The sequence below is a fragment of the Trichophyton benhamiae genome, assembly GCF_000151125.1.
Source record: "Trichophyton benhamiae CBS 112371 chromosome Unknown contig01356.0, whole genome shotgun sequence".
Lineage (NCBI taxonomy): Eukaryota > Fungi > Ascomycota > Eurotiomycetes > Onygenales > Arthrodermataceae > Trichophyton > Trichophyton benhamiae.
Genome location: NW_003315100.1, coordinates 364,588 through 384,013, shown reverse-complemented (window position 1 = coordinate 384,013; position 19,426 = coordinate 364,588). Strand labels below are relative to the sequence as shown.

The window sequence follows — 19,426 nt, the reverse complement described above, 5'->3', positions numbered from 1 at the left end:
TTAGTTGTTGCTGGTTGCTGGTGTAGTTGGTGGTTTTGTGTGTGTGTGAAAGATGAAGTTGAAGATTTTTTTCCGTCAACTTTTTTTTTTCTTCTAAAGTCGCTTTTTTTTTTTTTTTTTTTTTTTTTTTTTTTTTTTTTGCGCCAAAGACAAAAAAGAGAAAAAAAAAAAAAAAAGTTCAAAGTGGGTTGAAATTTTTTTAATTAACGTTTTTTCCTTGCTAGTGGGATTTCCAGCCAGTGAAAAGGCACGACAGGAAGAAGCAGAAAAGCCGTGAGAGAGACAGAAGGAAGATGCATGAAGCTGTCCGGCTGCTGGCTTGCTTGGGTTCTATGCATTTAATTGTCGCTTCACAGCTGTGGTGACGGCGACGGAGCAGTCAGTGGTGGGCTGCCGATTATCTGCCTAACTACATAGTTACATCTATGTCAATTGCCAGGTTTGTGGATGGCTTTGGAGACACAGCGATCAATAAGCGAGCGAGGACGAGGAAGACAAAAGGAAAAAAAAAAAAAAAAAAAAACAAAGAGTCAGCCTGGAGGTCGTATTAACTGACGGCTAGCTCGGCTGCTGCTGTATAGATGAAGAGTTACACGACGGGATGCGAGCTCGGTGACAGAGCAGAACAGCCGGTGGGCGAGAAGCCGGAAGACCAAGACGAAGGCGAAGGCGAAAGCGACGGTGGTGATGCGATTCCAGTCCATCCGCTGGGCGTGAAGCCCTCTGGCAACGGACTGGTAGCGGCAGGAGACATACGGCCTGCCATGGGCGTCTTTGGCTTGCTGCCGGACGAGCTGGTGTTGACGGTGCTGGAGTCGTTTGATGCCTCGACGCTGAGACGACTGGGAATGACATGCAGGGCTCTCTATGCATTTACTAGGGCAGAGGAGCTCTGGAAGGCTCTTTTCATACAGTAAGTATTATTTATACTTGGCTGTCTGGTTATGTTGTCTCTGCTAACGTATATCCCAGGGCATCACCGTCAAGCTTCTCATGGCAGGGAGACTGGCACTCGACATATCTCAACCTGCCGCAGTCAAAGGCCGCCTCGCCAGACTGCTCGCAGCTGTTCTCAGACACGCTGCACCGGCCGTTCCAGTGTGCCCATCTCTCCCTGGCCGCTTGCTATGACATACCGTCTAGGAACAGGATACCCCGTCTGGCCAATATGACTCAGGCCGAGTTTGACCAGTCATGGGCAGACAAGCCCTTCATCCTTACCGAGCCAGTCAAACAGTGGCCGGCCTTCAAGTCGTGGTCTGTCGGACAAATACTAGAAACCCATCCAGATACCCTCTTCCGTGCAGAGGCAGTGGATTGGCCGTTCAGGACATACGTAGACTATATGAACAACAACTCCGACGAGAGCCCGCTGTACCTCTTTGACAAGAACTTTGTCTCCAAGATGGGACTACCTACCGGTCCTGAAGAGGCTGTCTTTCAACCACCCTCATGTTTTGGAACTGACTTGTTCGCTGTACTGGGCAACCAGCGGCCAGATAAGGAGTGGCTGATCATCGGCCCTGCAAGGAGCGGGAGCACCTTTCACAAGGATCCCAACGCCACAAGCGCATGGAACGCCGTGCTGCGAGGTTCCAAGTACTGGATCATGTTCCCTGGTTCGGCATCCCTACCGCCTCCTCCAGGCGTCTATGTCTCTGCCGACCAGTCAGAAGTAACCTCCCCCCTCAGCATTGCAGAATGGCTTCTCAACTTCCACGACGAGGCGCAGAACACTCCCGGCTGTCTGGAAGGCATATGCGGCGAAGGAGAGGTCCTACATGTCCCCTCGGGCTGGTGGCATCTGGTAGTCAATCTGTCAGAGTCGATAGCCATCACGCAGAACTTTGTGCCTCGCAAACACCTCCGTTCCACCCTGGACTTTATGAAGAATAAAGCAGACCAGGTATCTGGTTTCCGAAAGGACGTCGAGGATCCGTATGGCTTGTTTGTCGAGAGAATGCAAGAGACCTATTCGGACATGCTTGAGCAGGCCCTGCTTGAGCTGGAGGCAAAGAAGAAGAGAAAGTGGGATGAAGTAGTCAAAACTGCGAATGATTCTACCGCTGACTCTGCGGCTGGAGGTGGAGGATTCAGCTTTGGATTTGGCGACGACGACAGTGACGCCGAAGTACCATGAATAGTTCCATCTGTCATGTAACAATATCAACAAAAAGAATAAAGATTAGAGCAACGTCATACAACGCTCATCATCATCATCATCATATATACACCTCTCCTGTTCATTGGAGAACAGCCAAAAATTAATCAGTGCGCCCGAGATACCCGCCCAGTTGCACTTTCAATCAATGACATGAAACTGTCTTGGAGGCAGATGACTCTCCAAACATGAGATGTCCCATAAACGCACCCGCGGCCACGGCCAGCATGACCCAGCCATTATCCGTCATAAACAGCAGCCTATCAACTCGTAAGAATTTTGATGCCAAAGTCCGGGAGAGCAAGCAAAAACAACGTACATGATGAAGAAGCTGTAAAAGACCTGGGCCGCATACAGGCCTGCACGGGTGACTTTCGCTTTCCGCTCCGCGACGGATCCTCTACCTGTCCGGTCTGAGCAGAGCAGTGAGCTATTTTCGTCTCCTACAGCTGTACCGTAGAGCCTGTGTGGTATCGTTGACGCTGACGCTGACGCCGGCATTGGCTGCGTACAGCCGACGTCTTCCATGAGAGCGAATTGTCAAACCGGCCGTTCATGAGACGACGCAGATAAACAAAGGCAGGACAGTGAGAATTAAAGGGTAATAATGAAAATTCAGGTTACTCACTGGATGGCAGGTCCTTTTGCCCCAGCGTCGCCAGCTCGTACTGCCGGGTAAAGTCTCGCAGGGCCTCGTAGCCGGCGACCAGCAGGACGACGGCCGCCAGCGAGAGCAGCAGCGAGAACAGGCCGGTGACTCTCCACTGGGGGAAGACGATGCACAGGTTTTTGGTCGAGAAGGTGAACAGCATCTAGCAGCCGTTAGTTGAAGATCTTATAACCAGTAACTAGCAGTCGTAGTACAAGCAACGAATAGTAGACTGACGTTCATGCTGCACTCGCCCATGTCCATATCTCCATGCTTATGGTGGTCCATCGTGCAACGCTTGATCTCTATATCCTTCAGCAAGATATAAATTATCAAAAATATAATCATATAAGAAGATACAGAAGATGCAAAGAAAGGCCGGCGGCGATGCAGCGCTTCTTCTGTGTTTCTGCTTCTTATGCAGGCGTCGCAGTGCAAACAGTGCAAACACAGCCTTATCTGCTCTTATCTTCTCAGCTGCGTCTCGAAGAACACGAAGAAAGCTGCAACAACGCCAACGCCGTCCCGTCTCTGTACAGGATCACCGCCAGCACCGCCAGCAACGCCGACATCACCAGCTGTAAAGCGCTTGCTCTTGACCGCGATGGCTTCAGAAGCTCCCGCGGCGCCCCCCAATGCAACCACCACGGCCAACGAGTCGTCCGCGGCCGCTGCGCCTACGGCTTCCGGCGCTGCTGACCAGCAAGCTCCTGCGCGCGGCATCCCTTACTACGAGAAGCTAAGGCGTGAGCTGCGAGATACCCTGCAGAAGAAGCGCCTGATGGACAAGAACCTGGTACTTACAACGCCTCCAGCACAAGCTTTATTGTTTCTTTCGGTTTCGCACCGGTGACTGACTTCATATTCCACCCTACAGGCCGCTCTGGAAGAGTCGATATACCGCTTCGAACAGTCCTACCTCGAGGAGACGGGCGCAGGAAACATCATCAAGGGCTTCGACAACTACATCAAGGGCGCATCGAGCCTCTCGAGCATGGGAGGCGGTGGGATCGGTGGCTCGTTTGGCTCAGGCAACGGTCCCACGACCAGGCGGAAGGGTCAGGTGGCTGATTCCGACAGGGTGTTCTCCCGCAGCTCGACCAGTTTCATGAGGGTGTGTTGATCGCCCGTTTACTTCTACATATAAGTTTATTTTGCTGACTCTCGTGTCTAGGATTCCCCGGCTCCCTCGAGTGCTCATACGACTCCCTCGCATGCCCAGACGCCTACGTCGACTGCTCCGGGCATCAAGAGCGAGGGTAAAGAGGGCTCTGCCACAGCAGCAGGTGGTAACAAGACGGCTGCAAATAAGAAGAGTAATAGAAAGTCTGTGGGCGATGCGTCGTCGGCACGTCGGGATAGAGAGACGGGCGACGAGGGTGATAGCAAGCAGCCTCTCAAGAGGTTGAAGATCACGTATGTTAGAGGAGAGTGACCCTCGTCCTTTTCATTTTGCCTTTCTAGCATTTTGTAAAACTACCTAATATGGTCTATGGACGGTGTTTTGGGGGTTCACGGTCGGAAAAGCGATATATACCTTGGGGCTTGCGGATGCTCTCGTCTTCTTTTTTTTGCTTAACAAGTTAAACTACACATTTAGATAGAAGTGTCATGCATAATAGGATCAATTTCATTGCACAGATTTGACCACATCCTATTTGCCTAGCTAACTAGTTGCTTACCTAGTTATGGGGTAAAAAATACTGGATCGTCATCATTAAGTGGACATGGGGTAACTAACTAGAACTTGTGAAAAATGAATGTGATAAGAAAACTCACAGCAACACATTACAGCTGAAGTCTGTACGTTGCAACTTCAAAGGCTCTCAGCACAATGTTCACACGCCGGGGTCCAGATCCCTCGATCGGCAGCTCTTCCAGATCATCTTCGAGAAGATTACACTTGAACACCTTCTGCACCTTGAGATCTGTCTCCAGGACACCCGTGCTGCGTCCTCCCATCGAGTCGAAGATACGCACAATCACACTCTTGCCTTTACGGCGTGGCAGGTCGTCATTAGAAACGTCCTCGTCGTCTTGACCACGCTTCACGGTGTCCAGAACAAGTGCTGGCGTGGCGTCAACCAGTCTCACGGCTTGGAAATCTTGCACCGTCTCAGGTCCACAGGCTGATTCTATGGCTAGTGGGTGGTTGAAGTTGTACCCTGCTCTGACAGTGCGGTAGTCAAGTGGACCAGAGTGTGGCAGGATAGCGTACCGGATGCGGTGATGGCCAATGTCTGCGGTGTCATCTGGTGCTTTCGAGGCACGGATGAGGGAGAGCCTCATCAGGTTGCCTGCGGTTGCAAAACCGTACTTGGAGTCGTTCAGGATAGAGACTCCGTATCCGCTCTCGGACAGATCAGCCCATTTGTGGCAGCATACCTCAAACTTGGCCATGTCCCAACTATAACGTGCGTGATGCATTGTTAGCATTCTACCCCGTCTTTGCAACTCAATTCAAAAAAAAGGTATTTACTTACGTGGTGTTGTAGTGGGTTGGGCGTCTGGTGATACCAAACTGGCTCTCATACGATGCCTCGGTGTTGCGAACGTCAACAGGGAACTCGACCTTGAGGAACTTCATCGTCTCTTGCCATTCAACCTCGCAGTCCATCTCAACCATAGGCATGCTATCTTTGGTCTCGGCAGAAAGGCTGATGGTGGTCTTCGCCCAACTCTTGTCACTGATCTTGGTCTCAGTCACAACGCTGACCCGGTGAGGAGACTGTTCTGCAATCTTGGTCTCCGTGGAGGGCAATTCCTTGCGTGAGTCAAGGTGATAGACCTCGACATCCCAGGCTTGCCAGTACAATGGCTTGTCGTCAAAGATGACAAATTGGTTGGCTTTTCCTCCCTTTGCAATCACTTCGCGGTTTGCCTTCACATCAAAGAGGGAGGTGATAACGCCCTTCTCGACCTTGACCACTAGGCTGTCATTGCGTAGCTCGAAAACTCCGGTTTCTACTTCCTTTACAGAAAGCGAAGTAGACTGAGTAGAGCTCAATGGCTCAACTTTCATCACTCCGGTGCCACCGCTCACCAGGGCGTACTGGGGAGAGCCGGAGGAAACGCCTGGGTTATCCATCCTGACAATCTCAGAGCGAGGCCAGGGAAGGGTGTTCAATGCAACAAGTCTACCGTCTGATCCAGACTCCTTGCTCTGGAAACCAAGCTCCTTCATGGCTTCATTTCTAACCTTTGCGCCAATCCTGAACACTTCAGCATAGAAAGCATCGGACTCATCATAGCACAGTCTGATTGCGCTACCGGGAAGACAGTCATGGAACTGGCAGAGCAAGACTGGCTCCCACATGTTGTCGATCTCCTTCTTGGGGTATTTGTACGAGGAGCTCCTGAGGGAGGCTAGAGTGGCAAGAAGCTCAACCTCGCGGAGGAGGAATTCTCCCTTGCGGTTGTTTCTCTTGTTATTGGATTGGGTGGTATAAGTTCCTCGGTGGAGTTCAAAGTACAGCTCTCCATACCAGGTTACAAACTTGGTTCCCTCCACAGCCTTCTTCTCAAGCGTTGCAAAGAAATCGTCGACCGAGCCTCCAATGGTGACACGGGGCAGCAGTCCAACAGTGTCACTCATGCCTCTCTGTCGACGTAGCTTTTCGATATGTTCGAACGTGGGGCCACCACCGCCATCACCCTTTCCGAAGACAAGGAGAGAGGTGTTGTCCTGGTCCATGGACTTGTGCTGGGTGATACTACGCTTAACATCACCGAAATGAGCTTCGGCAGTATATGTTTCTGACGGAGGCATATGGCAGATGACCTGGCTACCATCCAGGGCAACCCAGTTAAAGGTGGTGTGCGGGAAGTTGTTGATATTGTTCCAGCTGAGTTTCTGGGTGAAGAAACGGGTCATCCCAGCCAGGCGGCAGAGCTGAGGAATCTGAGAGGAGTATCCGAACGTGTCAGGCAACCAGAATGTGGTGCATCGTTTACCGAAACGGCTCTCGAAGTATCTCTGGCCATACAGGAACTGACGAACCAAAGACTCACCGCTGGGCAGGTTGGTGTCATGCTCAACCCAGCTGCCGCCAATGGGCTGGAAAGAACCCTTTTTCACCCAGCTCTTGACTCGGTCAAATGCATAGGGGTATCCTTCCTCAAGCCACTTGAACTGTTGTGCCGAAGAGCAGGTAAAACGGAATTCCGGGTATCGCTCCATCAAGTCACACTGGGTCGACCAGGACCGAGCTACTTTTCGCTTTGTTTCAGCGAATGGCCATAGCCAGCAGGTATCGATGTGGCAGTGGCCTGTTGCAAAGACAATGGGCTCGCCTTCGGTCTTGTAGACATCAGGAGAGTCAACTTTCGTTCCAATGTACTCCTGGGCAACCTTGCGTGCCTTGATGATAGACTCCTGGCTGCCATTGCCCTCAATAAAGGCATCCATCATGGCATTGCCAACTATCAAGGCCTTGTGAGCCTGCCAGGAATCCGAAGGGAACTCTCTAGCAGCATCTATGACCATGTCAGCTATGCTTGAACTTTGATCCTACGTTGCTTGACTAGTTACTAACCTCCAATCTGCCAAAAGTCATAGTTCAAAGCTCGTGCCTGGAGGTTGACAGCCACAATCTTGGCCGAGTCAAGCCTGTAGTACTTGTTTGTACTGGGAGGCTTGATGAGATCGCCGTCTGAGTTGCCAAATAGGCCATTGCAGGCCATCTCGATGTAGAAGATGTGTGGTGCACCGTCTCTAAAGTCCTTGGGGATAATCCATTCGGTTCTGTCGCCTCCAGAGAGACCTTGCAATGGCCGGCCATCCTCAGTCCAGACCATCCCTTCGTTGTTGGCATTCCAATGGAACTCGAGGTGGTCATATTTCCTCATGTCTTCGGGAACCGTGAGCTGTATCTTGAACCAGTGAGTCGACCAGCTGGGTCCAAACGACTCTCCTCTGCGAGTAGGCTTGAACTCGTTCTTGACGGCATCCTTGAACGATGGTCTCTCGAGGTTTGGCACCGAGTAGACCCAAAGCTTTACGTACTTCTCATCGTCGTTGAGGGCGTAGAAGAACTTGCTGTATCCCCGCACCAGCTGTTAGTTAGCTATGTAAACAACGGCAATGTCATGTATCTGGTGACGATGTAGATGGCACGCGAGCTCACTCTAGCAGGTTATGGCCCTGGTACTGGCCTGTAGCCGTGAACTGGCGTAGACGGTCCTTGTAGATGGACGTGATATGCTGGCCTACGGGCTGTTCAGCAAGCACAGGGTAGATGGGAGCCTGTTTGGGAGCTGTCGCGCCCATGGTTTCTTGCCTCGCCAGCTCTGGTATACACAAACAGACACAGATGGTGGCCTAGAAGATAGACACTGACTGTTTCACTGTCCACGGCGTGGTGCTTGGTGGATGTTGCGTGTTCTGTCCAGCAGCTCCGGGGGGTGAAGACGGCGAGCTGTCTTTATATAGTTGGTGATCGGCGGCATCCCGTTGCCCGGCTCCTCCTGTTGCTCTAACTAACTAGCTGGTCTACCCCGCAGGTTTCTCCACGGGATGCGCAAGCCAAAAGCAAGGATGGGCGTCTGGGACGGCGAGACTGCGACAACGAAAGACATCGGCTTGACCACAGTTACTGGGTGATGGATGCGGCCTGACTGCCAGAGAGACGCTGGGATTCACAGTGGGTTGACAGGTGAGCTGTTGCATAACTAAGTTAGTTGTTGGAGTTAGTTACTGACGGGTAGTTAACTATGTAGTTGGATGTTTTGCCGACGCTATCGCCGGATGGATGGCTGCTGTAGCCGACTCGAGGGTCACCGTGGGACAAGTACCAACACAAACTTGTCACCATCCATGAGGCCGCAGTCCCTGATCCGCTAGAGAGACTTTGAGGAACAGCCCACTGATTGCTTGGTCCAGGGACCAGAGCGGTCGAGAGCCTGGTTGGGCCGGGTTCCTTGCCGCGTCGCCTGATCCTGTGGTGGTCATGCACCGAAGCAATTTGAATGCCAACCGGAGTACGCATCCTCGTTGACAGCCTAACCAGTTAGCTACACGGATAAGTACCAGTCTCGAAGTCTCCTGACTCGGCATAAACTGCATGTACCTAATGGATATTGGATAATATCTGCTGACTCTCATGGTTATGCATGTAAGCTGCGGGTTGAATAGTTACCTGTGACATCTAGGCTCAAAGATGCTCCGGATGGGCCCCTGTTGATCATAGAACGACAGGAAGCACAGCATAACCCAAGTCATAAAGCTCATATCATTAACTAGCTAACTAACTCGTCCTAGAACATATGCAAGAAACAGATCAGAACTCCCATGACAAAATCATCAGATACCCAAACATTAGGTTAACATTAACTACATCTTCCTTACAACCAATGAGGAGTCGGACCAACCATCACAATCTTACTCTTCAACTCCTCCTTTCTTCTTTGCTCGGCCAGCTTGTTCGAGCTAGAACCAAATGCTTCCCTAGAAAATTCGACAGTCGACCGCCATGCGTTGCCATTCCTTCCCAACCCAAACCACTCTTCTCGCCTGTTACCTTCCCCGGGGCATGGTGGTGCAGTCCGGGGGGTGTTCAACGATTGGATTTGTGGCTCGCTGGCATGTCGTCTTATGACCTTGGGAATCAGCTTGTTGAGATAGAACAGGCTAGACTTCTTCTTCTTCGGCTTGTTCTTTGTCAATGCTTTGACTCCGTATAGCTGGTAGTCACTCGGAGGGATGGCAAGCTGCTTTGGCCTACGACCATTCTCTCCAGTCGGAGGTAAGGGAGGGGACCGGAAAAGACCAAATCCTCCTGTCTCTTTTCTGCTGCTTGATTCGGTGATCTCGTTGATCATGGAGGTGCTGGCACATGTCGTGAACGAGTATAACTGGGTGCGGTTCTGTGGCTTCTGCTTTGTTTTTGGGGAGCACTGTTCATCGTCAACGTCCTCCACGCTCACTTCGGGAACGTCAGGTATGGAATGCTGTTGGATGAGCTCAATATACGAGGATGCGTCAGGGAGGTCGCTGGCCTGAACGCCTCTATGATAAGAGCTTGACTTTGACGTCCGTTGGTTCAACAATATTTTGCTGTGTCGTGGATGAGGTAAGTGGCAGAAACACAGGCCTGAATTATCCTCAGTCCTCGGAGACTCAACCACCAGCTGGTCATTCTCTCCCTTGCTGACTTGTTCGTCAATACCCTTTGCTCGTATTCTGAGGCTTTCAGTACCCCGTCTCGGCATATCCGAAGAAGAACCCCTTTTCGGTGTTTCCCTATCATCATGCGACCTGCTGTCCTCAAGTCTTGTTGAAGCCCTCACCAATCCTCCATTACACGTCTGGAATACCGGATCCGTCGAATGGCGTGCGCGTTTTGCTGGGCTGGAAAGATGGTCTCTGTCTTGTCTCCTCCATCCGGGTGAACGAGGAACCGGTGATCGCTGTCTATAAAGTAACCGCAGCTCATCCACGGAGTGAGCATGGGCAGGCCCCGGGTTTCTTTTATATACTGCACTCTCACGATATCCATCATTAGGACGCTGGTATCTGGCGCTGCTGAGATACTGCTCGTCTGCGGAGGAAGAGCCGGAACTTCTCTTTGGCGGGCTAGGGAGTGGTTTGTCGAGCTTCCATCTTGGTATGTATATCTTAGGTGAGTTGGGCTCCGGGGGAATAACCTGCTCCAATCCTTCCAGGGAGGACGAAGGCAGAAGAGGATGCATGCAGGGTGCCCGGGGTGCTATTATCATCGTCATCTTGGTTGGTAGGCTTTGGGGTTGCTGGGAATATCAGAAAAAAGGGAAAGTAAAAGTAAACAACCCCAGTCAAAGGTAATGAGGGTCGATAATATACCAGGTATGTCTCGTTGTTTGTACTGTCAATCTAACCCTGCATGCATGCTATATCATTATCAACTGGTTGATTGTAGGGGGATTCAAACATCAAAGCCAATGCTGAAAGAGGCACGGGGCATCTTCAATGATACAAAGGTACAAAGGATAATGGGCACATTTTCCAAGGCCATTGCCGTATCCGGCTTGCGTCATACATATATAATTGCTATTGGGACTCTCGCATGAGTGATCCAACGCTTACTATGCGTGCTATGTTACTACCGGGGAGACTGTGGAGCTGGTGTCCTGTCGTCAGTGATCGCGGAGGCATATAAAAACCAGCAGCCAACGAACGAGTTAGTGGGAACATACCTGCGGCGTTACCCGGGCAAACCAAAGCTAAATATGCAGCCTGCAGGCTAAAATTCTTCGTTCGACTTCTAGTGTTTGAAAGTAAGATAACTAAAGATAGGGTCAAACAAAGGAATCCTATCCTGATCTACAGACACAAAGGGTAATCCATCACTAATTTATCGGCGCATGAACCCGTCCACAGGAATTTAGCGTAGAGTAGATAAATAAAAAAAAGCCTCATCTTCTTGAACTCCAAATAATTACCCCCTAGAAAAAAAGTAAATAAAAGTCATCATCATGATTCCAATGCGGTGAATAGAGTGAGTGGGTAGGGCTGTGTCATGTTAGTTTTGCAGCCTTCTCAAATATCTCCGGAGTTAGGGTATCTTCACGATCAACAACTTCGCTAAATCGCCCGAGAGACCTCAACCTGGAGATCATGTCTTCATCTCCAAGGTGGCTGTTGTGTTCGAACTCCGGCTCCTCGTCGTATGCAACTCTTGCGGCATCAACTAGGATCCGGGCCGTCATGCCGAACACTCGAAAGCGCTCAAGACCCAACGACGATTTCTCCTCTTCTAACTGGTTAATGGCATCGTCTTGCTCTTTGCTATGCTTCTTGGGTGTAGCAACTCTCTGATTCGTTATGGCAACGAAAAAATGGTGCACTGGTCCAGTCAGCAACGAATACACTAGTTATAGATCCAACATACTGATAGAAAAGAAAAGAAAAAAAGAACATAGACCTACTTCTCCACTGGGTTGAGTTCCACTGTGTCCATGATCCCTCGTACCAATCACTCGGTTTCCCAGGCAGGGCATCGTCTCCCTCTCCCCGTGGCTCATCGGTCACTTTCAAGAAGTTATGGAACGGGGCAGTGAAAACAGCCGCCACTTCTTTGGCGTCTAGTTGGGGTATAAATGCTTCTTCAGGATCGGCGTCTTCACCCGTCTTTTCGTTGTAAGAGTGTAAGAGCGCAATACATGGGCGGACAGCAAGTTCTGTCCGGGCCAAGCTGGCCGGTAGTTCACACAGATGCTCAACCCAGAAGGGTGACGGCATCTGCTGGTCTATGTTTGGTAGGCCAATCTCCTCGTACGCTTCACGCCGAGCAGTTTGGAAAGGAGTCTCACTTGGTCCATCCGCTTTTCCGCCAGGCAAGGCCGCTTGGCCGGGATCTAAAGTAGTTGTTAGTTGTTATATTGACGTGATTGCTGTGAAGTGGAACATACATGATTTGAGCGTGCTTGCACGAATGGTCAAAATGACCCGAAGATCTCCTCTCCGATCAGCAAAGAGAAGTAATAATACTGAAGCCTGCCTTGTAGAGGGCATGGAGTAGTAATTCGTTGGGGGCGGAGTGTATCTCCTCAGACGCTCAATGGCATTCTACCGTCCCAGCAGTTAGATGAATGATGTTTCACTACCCAGCCATTCTGGAACGATATGATAGTGATCGACTGCAGGAGACAATGCATCTGTCGACTCATGCAGGCCGCAGGGCGTCCTTTGGTGTGTACATGCAGGAGTGCTATATTTACTGACCTTGGATTCCTGGGATAGCGGCGCCATCTTTCCTTTCACCGTTGAAGATCCTGCGGCGCACGAAAATGGTCGAATATGAGAGATGCTACTATGGCAACGGGCTAGATCTAGAGCGACAGACCGGAGACTCTGCCTCATATCTCTCCTGTGAGACGTGATGCTTGATATATGCATGTACGTACAGGCAGGCCGTGTTGGGTTTGCCGCATCTCAACATCTCCAGGGCTGGAGTTGTGCCGAGGTCGGAGTTGGGCGCTGCAGACACTGTCAGCCACCAAACAGCCGTCTACCAGAGTATTTATCAAGGCAAATAAGATATATATATATACTGTTACTTTTGTGGAATAACGCATTAATGGTATCAAGTAGGCACTTTTATCGTCCATGATCTAGCTAGTTATGATGATATTTCACCCCAGTGATTGACCAAAGCAACCATTTTCTATAACTACAAGCCCTCCTCACCCCAGTCTAAACCAAAACATATCAAATCAAGAAGATGAGAGAACAAAGGAAAGGGTTGGGAGGTATGAAAGGGCAATGAATCCAGGACATGATGCAGAGTAGTGTTAGCCCATCTCACCAGGGCGGAACCCTTCGTCAAGGGGAGGGAATGACAGGAGAATGCGAGATTTGGATAAGATAATTACAAAATAAGGGGATAAACAAATACACTTGTTAGAATTTATAAGGAAACGAACGTCGGACTTGGGAGCGTGTCGACCATTTACTGCTTCTTTTCTTCGGTCTGGTCCTGCTTGGTAGACTCTTTCTCAGCTGCGGTATCATTCTCCGTCTTTTCAGGCTGAGAGGTAGACTCTGCTCCCGAAGATGCATCCATGTGCTTGTCCTCTTTCTCGTCGATATCCTCATGGTCCTTGGGTGCCGGCATACCCGTATTGCCGTTCTCAGTGATCTGTTCGTTCTCTTCCTCGATAAGCTCCTGCTGTTCCTTCACGACCTCGAGACGCTGTCTGTTCGTAGCGGCTCCCTCAGCGTTATGGACCTCGAGCTCGATCTCATGGAACAGCTCCTCGGGGATACTAGAAAGTACAGATCGGAGAGCATCCATCTGAGAGGAGATTTCATACTCTTGCGAGTGCTGGGTATACATGTATGCATTGCTTAGAACGAGCAAGGTAGATGGGACACCCTGCTTCAGACGTAGGTCAAGCCACATGGACAAGTCATCCCGGAGCCTAGCAGGGGAAAGACCATGGGTTCGGAGACCGCGAGACGCACATGCCATCTGAAGCTCGGGGATAAGCAACGAGTCAACTCCCTCGTATGCAATGGCCCTATCATCACGCTTGATCTGGCGCATTCTGACACGGATAGTATATCGGAGCATAGCATCAGTGCCGAAAGTGTTGAGATTCATGTACTTGCACATTGCGACCAGTTGGGGCCGCGACAAGTTGTCCAGGGTTAGATCATCCTTGAAGATCTTGCAGACGGCTATAACATCTTCATCCGACGGGGTTTCGCCAGTTGCTCGGACTTTTCGGAAGAATTCAGTGAATTCTTCCTTTTTAGCGTTCATCGGGCTTAAGGGAAGGCCGGTTTCTCGCAGCGTTCCCTGTAGGAAATTGGAAACTTCCTTGCGCGTGCCTCGGAGAATAGCGGCCTTGTCATCCTTGGATTTTTGGCCCTCGTAGGTGCTTGGTAAAAGGTTGGGGAAGAGTTTGAGAGCCACAGGGAGAAGCAACTCAGCAAAGGGGATGATAACAAAGGCAGAGAAAGGAACAAGCCGGGCCAGATCTCGGACGGTTCGTTTCAACTAAACCAACCAGTCAGCAGAGAGCCAAAGATGAAGGCGTGGAAGGTGTAACATACCTGTCTGTTCTCCCTTCTACTCAGTTCATAACCCGCGGCCATCTTCAGCGCAAGTTTGGAACTAATCTTCACCTCTGCAGCCAGAAGTTTCGTTCCGTCCCAGTAATGCTGAATCTCCTTCTTGATCTTCTGTCCGATAGTCAACTTCTTAGGCTCCTTCTTCTCCTCTACCTGGCCCTTCTCCGCTGCCTCTGCCACAGCAACATCGTGTATCCTCCTCTCCAGCTCCTTAGACTCGAGTTCTATGCTATCCAGCTGCCTCAAGATCGAACTGGAGGTATGCGGCTGCTTTGACGAAGCGACCGGCGACTGAGTCTCCTTTGTAAGCGGCTGTTTGGCCTTCTCAACATCGAATCCAGGCGGTGGGAAGTTGTTCGGGTTGTTGGATCCTTGCGATGTGGATGGGCCGGTTGAGTAGCCACACCGGAGCTGCGCAAGCTCAAGGCCGACCGACGGCCGAGATGGATGAAAAGATTGAGTCCGGAAAGCGGAGTGAGAGTATCTGGCGATGCTGAGGCGTCCAGCATCTGCTGCGATTGTTAGATGAGAGATCAAAAGGGGGCCGGAGGACAGAGGAGTATGATGGGTGTTTGCATACCGCTCTGCATCAGCCTCCTTAGAAGTAATCCATTCTGGCCAAGGTTCCGCACAGCCATGTATGCGTTGAGTATGGGGAAATCCTGGACAACCGCTCAAAATGATAGAAGATGGGCCAAAAAATATGAAGTATTCGCTTTCTGTTAGATGAAGTTTCTAGTGCTCCTGGATGCCTGACGCTTCTTCAGCTTATGGTCGGGGCAAAAAGTCCCCCAGAGATTAATCCTCCGGCCGCTGGATGTCAGAAATGCTACGGACAAAATATTTCGCCGGCGCCACCAAAAAATTGGAAATCGCGGATTCATGGACGGCTGAAGGCATCTTAACGTTATTTAGGTACGAAAGGGTGCTGGATTTTACAGAGACAGCGACCGGTGATAGAAGGGGGCGCAAGGTGTGTTTTTTTCGCTGTGGTGGGTAGTATTATGATTAGATGTGCGGACAAAAAATTAGTCATGATCCAAGAGGACATCAACGATCAACAGGGGGGTATATATGTACATCCTAGGACTCTGCAAACATAGTAGAGGCATCATCACTAACAAAAGGAAGCAGGACATAAGATGAAATCGTCGACAGGGGAGGGAGTACAAAAACAACAACGCATGTTAAAAAGAACGCTAGACAGAGGCATCCTGGGGTCGTCTATTTGTAGTATTATGAGAGGCAGGTTCATCGACCAAGGCGCCGGTAGAGGCGGCTTTGGAATTTGCGTTGAGATCAAGATTGGTGATGAGTTGGCTTGGTTCGACATAGGGCTGCTTGGGAGTTGTCATGACCACGCCAGTGAGAGAGGCAGCCTTTATTCCATCAGGATCCTGGGGGTCAGCAACGGCCGTGAGAGCTTCAGGAGACATCTGCCACTTGGCCACGTCTCTCTTCAATTGCTCGAGTTCCTTCTGGAACCGCTTTCCAAACACGTCAATGTAGAATGTGGCTCCGTTGTAGATACTCCAGATGAACATGACGGTCAAGAAGGCACTGCTTGCCCACTGGTACCAGAACCAGAGCGGACAGGGGACAATCGTGAGGATGGCGTATATATACTGGATCATCATGAAGGCTGGTTCTTGCAGTGGCAGGGAGAGATGAAGCACGAATTTGCCGATCCACGTTTTAGCATAGGATCGACGCAGCCAGGTGAAACTAGTTGGGCGGCCTGCAGCAATCTTATCTCTCTGGCGCACAGTGATGAAGAAGTGGTAGCTCAACTGCCAGATGGCATAGGGAACAGACGCCCAGATCATCATGGCTCCCAGTGTGTAGTGTTCGGGAGAGCCCGGGGCGCTAAACTTGATCCGATACACCGCCGGGAATCTTGTTTCTAGTATCTCTGGGGGTGTAAGATGCACTAAACAGTGCAGGGTCACTGGCGGCATAATATGGATGAACAAGCTGCAGTTACAGTTAGAAAAGACGGCCCAGTTAGGTATAAAGAATGAACGAACTTACCTGACAACTTTGTCTATGCTGTGAAAAACCATCGAGTTTCTCCACATGGCAATAGCCACGGCGTTATTTCCGTATGCCAGACACCACGTACTCAAAAAGAGCCGTTTGGAGTTGGGGAACACCCACATGCTAAGGATGGTGAGGAGGTTGACAAAGTAACACAGATCCGCAAGGAAGTAATGGTAACCGATCTTGCAGTATCTATAGTATCGTTGGGGCATAAAGTAGATGAGCTGGCCGGTGAACCAGAGGTAAAAGTAGGTAGGGAACGCTCCAAGCAGGTAACCACTGATGAAGACGTTGAGCACACCGGCAATAAACGAAATCTTCTCTATAGCCGTGACAGTGACGGTATCGTTCCAGCGGACAGCAAGTCGTTCGACCGAGCTCTTCATCCGCTTTCGGTATTTCTGCAGCTGCTCTTCCGAAGAAGGCATTCTCTTTTTGAATTCACCGACGACTCTCTGGCGAGCCTGCTGGCTGGTTGACCTGAACTTCTCCTGATGACGCTTGACCCTCTCCTTCTGCGCGTTGAGCGAGGCCTGCCACTTCTCCAGCTTCTGTGATATGGCCAGGTTGCCGAGCAAGTCGAGTACGGTCACTCTCTCGACCGGTGTAAGCGGCTCCCAGTCCTCCTGATAGGAGCTGCTCCCCTCTGACGAGATGCGAGAGAGCGGACTGAGTGCCAGGGGGCTTCGTCCACCCTCTGGAGTTGTAGCCGGAGGCTCCTCCTGCGCAACAACAACTGTCTCGACATTGCTCGAAATGGGAGCAGACTGTGACTGCGGTAGGTTGACGGGCTCTGACTTGACCCGCTGTAGGTCGGGACGCTCCATGCCGGCGGTCTGCGTTATCACGAAGGGTTGCCGTCTGAAAAAAGCTATTCTCTGTATTTATTGTACCGGAAAGGAGGAAAATATGGTGAGGAAAGGAGGAAAAGGGCCCAGCCCGTTCGGAGCTATGCTGGTCTCTGGGGGATGCTGCCTAGAATCTGGCCATGGGTGTCTCGAGTCAGCTTTGGGGGGAATCGATCTGGAACACGGCCACTCTAGCAAAGTCCCAAAGGAGATAAGCAGGAGAAAAAAGAAAAGCTGGACAAAAGCAACGGTATCGTTGGCAGCAGAGAGACAAAAAGAAAAGGAGACGAGAAACAGGAAGATGAAAGGAACACTCACAGCGCGCGGGCGGTCATTTATGTGCTTTATATATACAGGTCCAGGCGATCATGCAAAGGACAGGCTCTCTCCGACTTCTCCACGCCCACGCCGACGGACGCCCTCGTGCTGCAGGTGGCGATCGAGCCCTTTTCAGCAGCGCGCAGAAGCAAGCTCGGTCCTGTCCTGTGTTGCCTGGTCTCGCTGCACTGCCGCTCTACCGTTCGGCTCTGTGTGCGTGGACGGGGACGAGGAGGAGGAGGAGGAGGAGAGATCCCATGATGCTGGTGCTGGGAGGCAGCCTCAAAAAGAAACGACGGTTGGGAGTCGACGGCGAGCCAGCTGCTTACCGGAACGGGACTGTGTGCACGGACACGCGCGCGTGGTTGGTCGCTGGGCGGCCAGCGCAGTTCTAGAAGAGGCTTAGTCAGAAGCTTAGTCAGTGGTCGCTGAGGTAAGACGCCGACAAAAGGGGGCTAGCGCTGAAAAGTAAGGTTTCCATTTGCATCACGTGATATAAAAGTCTAAAGGTTAACCCTGGAAGCGCTTCCAAGGTTCCTTTGTTGGTCAACCTACATCTCCCTCGTAGCCGGATTAATATACATATCTCTATTTCTATTGCCTTCCCGAGCTGTTCTTGTTATTTATCTTCTCATAACCATGCCCTAAGTCAAATAGTGTGCGTTGATGGCTCACCTCCTTTCGCTGACAGATGGCCACCAACTCAGCCCTCAGCCCTTATTCCAAAACACGCCTCCACTCCACCCCTCCCGCACCAATCTTCCCAATAGACCATTGGTGTCATCACCATCTAGGTTTCCAAGTATCTTTTCGCCTCCGTTCTCCAGATGGAAGTTCTAAATATTGAAATTTGATAAGCTTCAGGACAGCTATGAGAACATCAGAGTAACAGCTTGCATGGCCTACTCACCCTTTATTCTGCATCCACATCCCACACCTTAAAGGACTTGTACTCCACATTTTGGCACTTATCGCTGTCCGTGTGTAGTATGATAGTGTTTGGATCACAATCATCTGAACTGAAAAACACGGCGTAGAAGTTGTCGTCAACTTTTCCTGTGCTCTTGACTATGACCGATTTAGCCGTGCCGGCGGACACTGTACTGCACTCCTGCCCAGGCCCAGCTACCTGGACGCCTAGCTGCTCGCTTCGACAGTGTTCTCCCCTGTAGAATCTGAATTCGAATCCTTGCGTGGGAAGGGATAGGCCTACAAGAGCCACCAACGGAATGAGAGTTCGAGAATGCATAATTTACTCTAGCACAAGAGGTATATAGTCTCTATCTCGACAGCGGGATAATGTATTATTTGATAATATCGGATGATGCTCTTTGTATAATCTGGGACCTATCGAAGGGTATAACTGTGAGAGTCAAATTCCACGCTGAGGTAGTTATTGTGAGTTTTGAAAAGACAATAGCAGTCGAAAGACCTTTTGGCCATGTAGTGTCCATCTCAACGGGTTTTAATAAAGCTGCAGACTCGATGTTGCCAGCGATGTCCACTAACTAACTCATAATCTAGGGAAAACTTGGGGGCGGTGTTGTTGGTTGTTCCAGCGTAAGCCTGTGATGCGCGTAGTCATCCCATCACCATACCCCTGTACACAGCCGGGATTACTGACGTTACAGCCCACATGCATAATGTCTTGCCATTTATAATATTGTTTAAATATATGTTGCAGGAAGCCCTGGGCCAGATAATTTCTTTCGCCGCTCAGCCAAGAAGTAAACTAGGGATGGGGGTAATCAACTTTGGGTTGGTGATATCCAAGGATTAGGCACCAGCTACACCAATATGTATGTAAGCCGGTGAGTCAGCGCCATCCATAGTCTACAGTGCGGTAGCAGTAGTCA

General features: G+C 50.6%; 7 protein-coding genes across 7 annotated transcripts; 2 read left to right on the top strand and 5 right to left on the bottom strand.

The window, feature by feature from the left end:
* Positions 1 to 581: 581 nt before the first annotated feature.
* ARB_00522 (uncharacterized protein) lies at positions 582 to 2,140 on the top strand (the record flags this gene model as incomplete). The annotated part of the gene is made up of 2 exons (XM_003013291.1): positions 582 to 913; positions 973 to 2,140. 2 exons carry the CDS (start codon positions 582 to 584, stop codon positions 2,138 to 2,140), a joined length of 1,500 nt encoding a protein of 499 aa, XP_003013337.1.
* Positions 2,141 to 3,414: 1,274 nt separating this feature from the next.
* On the top strand, positions 3,415 to 4,245 carry ARB_00521 (uncharacterized protein; the record flags this gene model as incomplete). The annotated part of the gene is made up of 3 exons (XM_003013290.1): positions 3,415 to 3,606; positions 3,688 to 3,924; positions 3,985 to 4,245. 3 exons carry the CDS (start codon positions 3,415 to 3,417, stop codon positions 4,243 to 4,245), a joined length of 690 nt encoding a protein of 229 aa, XP_003013336.1.
* Positions 4,246 to 4,598: 353 nt separating this feature from the next.
* ARB_00520 (uncharacterized protein) lies at positions 4,599 to 8,079 on the bottom strand (the record flags this gene model as incomplete). Its single annotated transcript, XM_003013289.1, has 4 exons — positions 4,599 to 5,217; positions 5,294 to 7,301; positions 7,346 to 7,848; positions 7,937 to 8,079. 4 exons carry the CDS (start codon positions 8,077 to 8,079, stop codon positions 4,599 to 4,601), a joined length of 3,273 nt encoding a protein of 1,090 aa, XP_003013335.1.
* A 1,073-nt stretch (positions 8,080 to 9,152) lies between these two features.
* ARB_00519 (uncharacterized protein) lies at positions 9,153 to 10,499 on the bottom strand (the record flags this gene model as incomplete). The annotated part of the gene is made up of 1 exon (XM_003013288.1): positions 9,153 to 10,499. One exon carries the CDS (start codon positions 10,497 to 10,499, stop codon positions 9,153 to 9,155), a length of 1,347 nt encoding a protein of 448 aa, XP_003013334.1.
* Positions 10,500 to 11,303: 804 nt separating this feature from the next.
* Positions 11,304 to 12,300, bottom strand: ARB_00518 (uncharacterized protein; the record flags this gene model as incomplete). The annotated part of the gene is made up of 3 exons (XM_003013287.1): positions 11,304 to 11,656; positions 11,715 to 12,143; positions 12,198 to 12,300. 3 exons carry the CDS (start codon positions 12,298 to 12,300, stop codon positions 11,304 to 11,306), a joined length of 885 nt encoding a protein of 294 aa, XP_003013333.1.
* A 937-nt stretch (positions 12,301 to 13,237) lies between these two features.
* On the bottom strand, positions 13,238 to 15,264 carry ARB_00517 (uncharacterized protein; the record flags this gene model as incomplete). The annotated part of the gene is made up of 3 exons (XM_003013286.1): positions 13,238 to 14,290; positions 14,347 to 15,099; positions 15,202 to 15,264. The coding sequence occupies 3 exons, from the start codon at positions 15,262 to 15,264 to the stop codon at positions 13,238 to 13,240; spliced, it is 1,869 nt and encodes a 622-aa protein (XP_003013332.1).
* Positions 15,265 to 15,563: 299 nt separating this feature from the next.
* Positions 15,564 to 17,231, bottom strand: ARB_00516 (uncharacterized protein; the record flags this gene model as incomplete). The annotated part of the gene is made up of 2 exons (XM_003013285.1): positions 15,564 to 16,230; positions 16,396 to 17,231. The coding sequence occupies 2 exons, from the start codon at positions 17,229 to 17,231 to the stop codon at positions 15,564 to 15,566; spliced, it is 1,503 nt and encodes a 500-aa protein (XP_003013331.1).
* Positions 17,232 to 19,426: the final 2,195 nt, after the last annotated feature.